The sequence below is a fragment of the Camellia sinensis genome, chromosome 8 (genome assembly GCF_055761805.1).
Source record: "Camellia sinensis isolate YWXY chromosome 8, ASM5576180v1, whole genome shotgun sequence".
NCBI classification, from domain to species: Eukaryota; Viridiplantae; Streptophyta; class Magnoliopsida; order Ericales; family Theaceae; genus Camellia; species Camellia sinensis.
Window position 1 is genome coordinate 83,353,267 of NC_138968.1, and position 9,076 is coordinate 83,362,342.

The window sequence follows — 9,076 nt, forward strand, 5'->3', positions numbered from 1 at the left end:
TTGAAAAATAAAGCCACTTTCCACCGATAGAAGCAAATTTACAACTCCTGTAGACTCCACCGTTCAAACAACTTTATTCTACCCGGGTTTTTTTTTCCAGGTCTGCAGATTTACAAATTGATGCTAATTACAAATTCAATGTTTCAAGCGATATTCAAGGAACAAATCTATACCTTCCACTTTCCCAGTAAATCAAACTCTTTTTCAAGAGCTCTACAGAGTCGTCGTCTTCATAAGCAATATGATAGCCACTTTTCTATTTGTGATAAAATTCTACCAATCAGCTTTCCATTGCTTCTCCAGAAAAATACTGTTTGTGTACCATTTTCCTGTAGTCTGCAAGAAAATACCAAAATGGCTCTTTTAGATTAGTTAGAGCAGCCACTTTTTATGATGTCAAAACACTTCAACACAATGTTGAGCAAGATTTCGACTAAAGAAGAACGAAACTGTATCGAAATTCCTCATAAATAAAACAAACATGTCGTAGACGAAAAAAGACCGCCAAAAAGTGCATATATTTCCACTAATGGTGAGTTTAGCAATCCGACATGATCGCAAATCTTTTTTCCTAATAATTTCCTTAGGATGAAAAAAATGGAACATAATAAACTAAAATCTAAGTAGAGTGGAGTTTTAGCAAGATAAAATTTAAAAAAGTAAAAGAAAATAAGAAAAAGGAGTCATAATACTCCTAGAAATGTGCTCTTAAATGATAGATTTGAAATGTACACAAGTATATCTTATTGGATGTCAAATTGTTTAAATAAAATTGCTTTATAAGTAACTAAACTGTACAAGTCGTATCCTATAGTATGTCATTTTAGCACATGTACCCATACCATGTTCTCGGTTCCCATTCCAATGGAACAACTTGTGTTCCACACACTGAAACATAATACAAGAATTGACAGCTGCTTTCTCAAATTACAGATCATCAAAAACCATAAATAAAATTTAACGCTAAAGGTGAAGGTGAAATAAAGTTCTCATCACATTAAACAACACACTGGAACATTATGCAAGAATTGCCAGCTGCTTTTTCAAATTATGGATCATTAAAAATCAGAAATAACATTTAACATCGAAGGTCACATCACATTAAACAAAAATAGATAAAATGGAGACAAAAAGGCTGGCAAACAATTTGTCTCGTAGGAAACACCCCAGCGGCTTAGACTGCATTACCCCAATAAAGAGACTCAAGTTCAATTATCCTTAACTTATGTATCAAAATAAATAAAGAAGAGATGGTGAGAAAGAGATTGGGATATGAAGAGAAGAAATGAACCCTAACCTTCCTTGTTTTTCCATAGTGTTGCCGCATAGCTGTTGAGAGGACTCTCGGTGTTGGGCTCTGCATGTTTGACCTCACGGTTAGGCAAACAAACAAATAAAAAATTATAAGAGAAATCTCAAACCACATGGAAAAGTGAGCAGACCTCCCAAAAGACTTTGGATGGACAAAAGGATAGTTCTGCAATCATAAGCTGAAGACCATTTGTCCTGATAAACAGGAAGAAAATTGCATTGAACTCTATTAACAAAATATTATATATGAAAAGGAGGTAATTCAGTGATGTGTGATTAAATAGAGTAATCATCAGCTTTTTTGATATACAAGTAGGGATTGAAACGGCACCAGTTAAACTGTTATTAATTTGAACAAAATTATGAAGATATCGAGATGCAATTCGATTTCTAACCATATTCAGTTACTTTTTTCATCCAACAGAATTAAATTTAGCATATCATATTCAGAAGATTTTCTGATTAATATTCTGTAAAAATTAAAGGCAGATTTTCTTCTTCCATGTTTTGGAGTTGGGCCTTCTAGTTTAGCACAAAGTCCACTAAGACCGCTAAAGTAGGTAGATTGATATACCTGAAGGATGTCAAGACAAATATTTCCAAATTGATCGACATTTGGATGGAAGCACATTGTTTCAAACTTCACTTGGGGTGGCTTGAAAGGGTAGTCCAGGGGAAAACGCAAAGAGAGTTTGTAAGATAAACCCTCATAAATAGTTCCTTTCCCACCCTCTATTGTGCCAATCCAGGCAAATATGCTCTCACCTTCAGGAAAAGCTGACACTCCAAGGTCTCCACTGCTCATCTGCAGATACAAACAGTATTGTTGTTGAATACACAAAGAATGAAACTGAAAACAAGATCCATGCTATATATGAGAAGAAGTTGAACAATTGTACTGCCTAAAAATTTAGACAAATTGATGACAGTAAGGTTGTTATTTCATAACCTGCTATGCAAAGAAGAAGAAAAAATATATTTTTTCCACTTAGTAAAATCTATAGAAAAAAGCATTCAAAGAGGGGACGCCACCCATATACACAGGAAGCAAGAGCTGAGAGGAAAAAGGCTCTACACATATGCACATGAATACTACCCTAGACTCTCAAATCCAAAAATTGATCAAGAGGGGCTCCATAAAAGAGGGCCTCAGTAGCCCAAATCCCTATCCAAGGGATAAAAGGATTTCACCTCAAAATGCCATGACTTGGATGCCTTCCACCCAACGCATCCTATGGTCCCACCCCTCGGTTCTCACCAATGTTTCTCATATCATACAACCTTTATGAAAGTCCCGCAGACTCTTCAATCTCCTAGTCTTACAAATAATTTCAACAGTGATGCATTACAGACCAGAGCTATTGCATAAGGTCTTACAGACGTTAATAAGTTGGAGGTATGTCAATCATTGCTACAGGCATTCCATTAATGCTTCATACCCCCACAGTGTAGATTTACTAGAAAATCTTCTAATAGGTTCAACACAGTGGACTAATAAGAAGGTAATTTACTAAATCCATTTAAAAAAAAAAAGTATTTAAACAAAATAACCCAGTGCTATTTATTTCCCTCTTCCAAAGACACAGTAGAAGATTATTGGTTGAGATAATTCCTGCCAATAAACACCAAAAGTTTCCATCTTATAGTTTTTTGCAAGTGACCATGACCATTGGTATTCATGCAGTACCAGATTATTAAACGTGAAGTTACACACACACACACATGCATTTATATATGTCTATGAAAATTTGAAAATCTTCCATACATGCCTCTATGAATGAAGAGGAGCTCAGTACTCCAAAATGCATAGTCCAGGGAGGGCCAGAATCAAAAGCACCTCACAAACTGCAACTTGCATTCCAAGGAGGGCAGAGGGTAATGTCAAGCTTGCAAGTTAGAAGAAGGATAAAATTGGGAATCTCACGTGGGCAGCACCCAGGATCTCATCTATTGGGGTCTTGATTAAATTTTAAGACTAGTTGAAGCCAATAAACTTCTTTTAGAATTATGAGACCGGCTGATATTATTTTTGTTTTCTAGCTTAGTTGCTGCTGGGACGGGCTGATACTATTTTTGTTTTCTAGGTTAGTTGCTGCTGGGAGATTTTATTTACCCTTTATTAACATTTGCTGGGGATGCACTCCAGTATGGCTCTAGGGGACATACAATAGGTCAAGTTATGAAATTGAGATTGCATTAAGTTTTTAATATGCCTAGCGGCTAGAATAGTTTTATTGGCCAGAGTTTCTTAATTTCCTATTTCAAAGACTTAGTCCTAGTGCAAATAGGAGACATTTAGAGCCTACCAATATCTATACAATCATTCCGACTAATAGAGTTGAACTCACAAGAATCCGAGAGTTTTTTTTTTTTCTTTTCTCTCTCTCTCTTTTCCCCTTTCTACTTCTCAAAAAACAGCAAGGATACCATACTTACAAACAAGGGGAAAAAAAATAAAAACTGAATCATCGAGATACCATTCAGGCATTATTGTTCAGATTTCAGAGCCTCGAAACCAATTTTAGCTTCAAAAATTTTGGCCTATCAGGTCCTAATGTATCTCATACACTCCCTTTACCTGTGTTTGAATTTATTTAACAACTGAAAATTCACAACACAGTTATTGTCCCAAGAACTCCAGCAATTAGTTTCTCAAAATCCAACGGCAAACCACTAAGAAAACCAAGATAAATCCAATCCTTCTATTTGCATTCTACAACTCCTATACCTTTTAGAATCCTAAAGCTACAAGCTTTTGTTTCCGTAAGCCCACCATACAAGGCAACCTTATACCGACTTTCCTAAGCTCTTTGACATTAGAAGAAAGATAGGCGGGCAAAATTAGAACTGAAATTCAACTGAGTTTGAATATTGAAAAGAAATCAATTCATGTCAGAAACCATTGATGTTTGCATCTCTACTTTGAGTTATAAACTTCATGTGGTCACACACCATGTAAAATAATGTACCATCGTCTCAAAAGGTCTTCATCAAGTGAAACAAAAAATTCTACAAAAAAGGTATATAAAACCAAATGCCATTGTCCTTGGATGTAGCAATTTGTACACAAATAGACATCTTCAAAATTTTAAATAGCCAATATAATAATTTATAAATTACTGAACTAAATGAAACTCACAGGAACTCATTTAGAGATTTCCCCATTTCTCACCTTGCCCTTCTCTCAGCTGCACTAACACACACCCTCACAATGATTCACTAAGTAATCAATTTGGTAAACACCATTGATGATCTCTTTGCTAAAATAGGTACTATGACAAGAGGTGAGACCACCATCAAAGGATAGAGCAAGATTGAGAGATCCACTAGGCTTTCAATAGAGAGATCCACCAGGCTTTCAATAACTCAATAACTAGCCCCAGACCCTCCTTTAGACTTATTAATAGGGTTTTGCCACTTGCAAGTAGGATTAAACTCAACATTGATGGCTGCAGGAGAGTTGGAGGTGAAGGAGGATTTGGAGGACTGCTTAGAGATTGAAGAGGAGCTTGTGTGTGCGGATTCTATGGTAAATGGCAGAGTGTCACAAGCCTAGAAGCTGAACTGTGGGGCCCGTACAAGGGACTTACTGTCATTTTACAAATAGGGATGAACAAAGTGATCATTGGAACTGATGCAGCACAGGCAGTGCAACCGATCGAAGAAGAACTAGGTGATAACTTCCCATTCAAAAAACCTGGTGAAAGATGCAAAGATCCTACTCAAGGGCTGTGAGTGCACTGTGCAACACATCTTGAAGGAAGGGAACCTATGTGCTGATGCATTGGCTAAATTGGGAGCAGATCAACCAGAAGAAATGGTGGTTGTGAATGAATCACCAGCAGAAATTAGAAGTTTGCTATTTGCAAACATGATAGGTCTATCTAGGGAAAGGGCTTAGGCCCTGTCGTTGTTTTTACCATTCCGATGTACCCAAAAAAAAAAGAGCAAGATTGAGTATGCAAGAAAAGAAATTAGCTTCAGAGAAGCTTTGATCATAACACCTTATGCCAACTATTTGGCTGGTTAAAATAACCTATCAAAGTTGCCCTAAAGAACGAATTTTTTTTGTTAAGTAAAAATGTAGTTTCTATAAACTTGAGAGGGGGCAGCTGCCCCTCCTGAGTGCATGTGGCTTCACCACTAGATATAACCTTCATCCGGTCACACGTCATGTAAAATAATGTGCATCATCTCAAAAAGGTGTTCAAGAAAAAATTCAAGAAAACGAAGAAAAACACGTATATGAAACCTAATGCTATTGTCCTTCATTAATGCAGCAGCAATTTGGGCACAAAAAGACACCTTCAAAATTTCAATCCAAGAGAGCAGTAGACAACATAGTAATGTATATAAAGAATGATGACGATGATCAAATAAACTAGGGAAAATTTCTACTTTTTCTAGAAAACTTCCGCTAAGCCCTATTTTGTAATTGATTTGTTAATAGAACTGAATGGGAATTCTGTAAGAAAAGTAGGACTTAATGAAAATTTTCCCAATAAACAGGCATGAACAGAAGGCATAACTCCCAGAATCTGCCCGTGTACTTGAAAACAATAATCAAATCAATGAATATTTAGGCTAAAAGAGATGATCAAACATGTTAGTTGCAACTATAGAAAAAGCAAACCTCTAAGTCAAGCAATACAAATTACCATCAAACAAGCAAGCACATCTCATTTCTAGTTTCTTACTGTAAAATACATGACAGATGAAAAATGCATAAACAAGATTACAATCACAATTACAAAAATACACTCATAAATAGACATGCAGTAAAGAAAATAGATAACTTACCATTAAAGACATCAACTCTTTCTGAAGCCTGAGAACAAAATAAATAATAGTAATAAGAATATGCAACGAGCAAAATAAAAGAAAAACAGAATTTTGAAATCCAAAGATGATGCTTTATTCGCTCCCGACAAAAGGAAAACTCTTTAAAAAGATTCCAATTCTTTCATTTTTTTCTTTTCTTTTCGTACGATTTCTCGGCAACCAAACAGAATACGAAAATGGAAAGAAAAGAGAGAAGACCTCTGGGAGACGGAAGTGGTGTCGACGGGGTTCGGGGAAGGTTTAGGCTGTTTCGACGGCGATGGCTGCTGTCGCAGAGTGACTGACGAGTTATCAGTCGTCGGATTGTGCCGGACTTCCATGGCTGCTCACTCAATCAAATTGATTAATCAATCGATTGATCGACGATTCAATCAATCAAGAGAGATAATAATTCTCTCTATATATGTATGTATTGTTTGGATTGTGATCGGTCTGATATCGTGAAGAATGAGAGAGAAGGATGATGAGATTGGATTCAGGGGAGTTGATGATGATGATGATGATGATCTAGAGAGAGAGAGAGAGAGAGAGAGAGGTGTTTGATGCTTGTATTGTGTATCTATCTATCTATCTGTGTAGAGCAGACAAAGCATCATCAATAATGGATCTCTCTCCTTTCTTTCATATGTTTTTTTCTCTCTCTCGACACTTCTACGACGTGTTTTCTTGATCGCAATAAAGAAAAAGCAAGAATTTTGATAGGGGCCTCTCTAATTACACTCGCCTCCCCTCAAACTTCTTGAAATTACATTGCAATGCCCACCAGTCTGCATATATGTAGGGATGTAAATTTGACCCAGCCTAGTCCATGTCGAGCCTTGCGGGTTCCCGTCAAAATTTGGGCAAGATCGGGCAGGCTCACGGGCCAAAAAATTAGGCCTAAATTTGGGCAAGATCGGGCAGGCTCACGGGCCAAAAAATTAGGCCTAGGCCAAAGGGCATTCGGGCAAGTAGGCTTGGGCTCGAGGCTTGGGCGAGCTTAAATAATTTTTTTATTTTTTCTATTAAAATTTTATTATTTTCCACTATAAAAGACATTGAATCTTGGGTGGGCTGGGCCTTGAGTGGGCCTTAAGCAGACCGATGGATTGGGTCAAGGATGGGGCTTACGGGCTTGACCGGGCTTCAAAATGATGGCTTAAGCCCTGGCACAAGGTCTCGGACTGGGCTTGGACTTGGGCCCAAACAGGCCTAAACTAGCTGGGGCCACCTCGAGCCATGGGCGAGCTTCGGGCCGCTCACGAGCTGCAAGCCATTTTTACACTCTTACACATGGATACCATTCGAACGGTTCAACTGGGTTGTAAGTAGAGGTGTTCGTGGTTCAATTGCGGCTATAGAATCTCTAATCTGTCATCTGTCTGTTGGATGGGCGAATTAGAAAAAATTAATCTGCATTCATCTGTTGAATTAAGGGATGTAGATTGAGTAGATTGGCGGATGGATGCGAATCGGTTTGGCGTAGGGGTGCAACTTAGGCAAGCTCAACCCGAGCAACTCGAACCCAGTCCAAATTTTTTTAGAGTTTGGACAAGATATTTTTAAATTTGATATTGGTTCGGGCAAAAATTCAGAAGCTCGAATTAAATTTGGACGGGCTTGGGTAAAGACGTTAAACAACCTAAGCAACCCGAAATTCGCATTATACATATATAGATATATAAAAATATTAAATATATATAAATTATTAGCCATTACATGATATTAAAGTAATTTAGATTATTAAATCATATTGAATATATATTATATATACAAATAACATAAAATCTTACTATTTTGTTTTTCATTCATAAATTGTAAAGATTATGTGGGAGCCGAGTATTGTGGGGGCAATAATGCTGAATAACGATATGAGGACAGTCAAGAACGAAATTTGTATTCGGCTTCATTTTATACGATCACAGGGCCGAATAGCTTAATCGGTATTCCAGCCAGCCGAACAAAAGCCAAATAAATAAACGTGCAATTGATTAAGGGTGGACCCGACCCTCAGGCCCAAAAGAAAAAATATAAATAGAGGAGTATCAGCCAGAGAAAGGTATGTGAGAACAAGTTCAACTTGAGATATAAGCAACCAACAGAGTATACACTGACTTATCCGTCAGAGTGCTAATTCCGGTACCCCCGACCGGAGTGTTCATTCATTTTTAGGTGACTAGCAGAGGATTACGAGCGTCCTATAAGATCCAAAGAATATTTTCAAACCACTTCTCCACAATTGGCGTCGTCTGTGGGAATATTCCAGCATATCCATGGCGGGCGTAACGGAAGATCCTTCGATAGTCGCTGATGACCTTACGCGACAAGATGATACCACTCCAAGCAACATGCTTGGACCTGAGACCATTGCTGCACGAAAGACCTTGAACTTCGATTCAGTTGCCCAAACCTCACCCACGGCATCAGCACATATGACAATGCAAGCGATTATGGATCAAGCAAAGCAAAACGAACAAAGGTTGGAAAACATGATCGCTGAGAACGAGCGCCTTTGATAGGATTTGGCCTTGGAGGTGGCAAAATCCTAACAAGTCGCACGCCAAGATCTGGAATGACCTCTGAGAAAGGATGGCCGACGACCTTGAGTTCGGAGACAAGATAGTGACAGTGATTCTGACTCATCATCCCTAGAATCCAAAAAGAAGAGACGAGTCAAAACCTCCAGTTCCTCCAAAGGGAGTCTGCGTGCACGGAATAAGTGAAGAAAAAATGGTTCAGACGAAGAGGATTAACATGACCCCTTTGTGTGACGGATCGCAATGGCAGTGCTACCCAAAAAGTTCAAAGCTCCATCGTTTACCCTATACGATGGAAATACGGACCCTACTGATCACATCCGTCATTATAAGCAAGCCATAACGCTACATGCGGACGACAAGGCCCTCATGTGTCGAATATTTCCCAGCAGTTTGGGACCTGTGGG

General features: G+C 38.1%; 1 protein-coding gene across 2 annotated transcripts; it reads right to left on the reverse strand.

The window, feature by feature from the left end:
* On the reverse strand, positions 1-6,910 carry LOC114304157 (uncharacterized). 2 transcript variants are annotated; one of them, XM_028249314.2, is made up of 6 exons: positions 6,352-6,910; positions 6,112-6,139; positions 1,886-2,116; positions 1,443-1,506; positions 1,298-1,357; positions 1-336 (listed from the first exon to the last, which is right to left on the reverse strand). In XM_028249314.2, exons 1-6 carry the CDS (start codon positions 6,471-6,473, stop codon positions 281-283), a joined length of 561 nt encoding a protein of 186 aa, XP_028105115.1. In that variant the 5' UTR covers positions 6,474-6,910; the 3' UTR covers positions 1-280. The 2 variants fall into 2 exon arrangements, with proteins under 2 accessions (XP_028105115.1, XP_028105116.1); XM_028249315.2 differs by lacking the exon at positions 1-336 and adding an exon at positions 971-1,179 and having other exon boundaries at positions 6,352-6,831.
* Between the last annotated feature and the right edge of the window lie 2,166 nt (positions 6,911-9,076).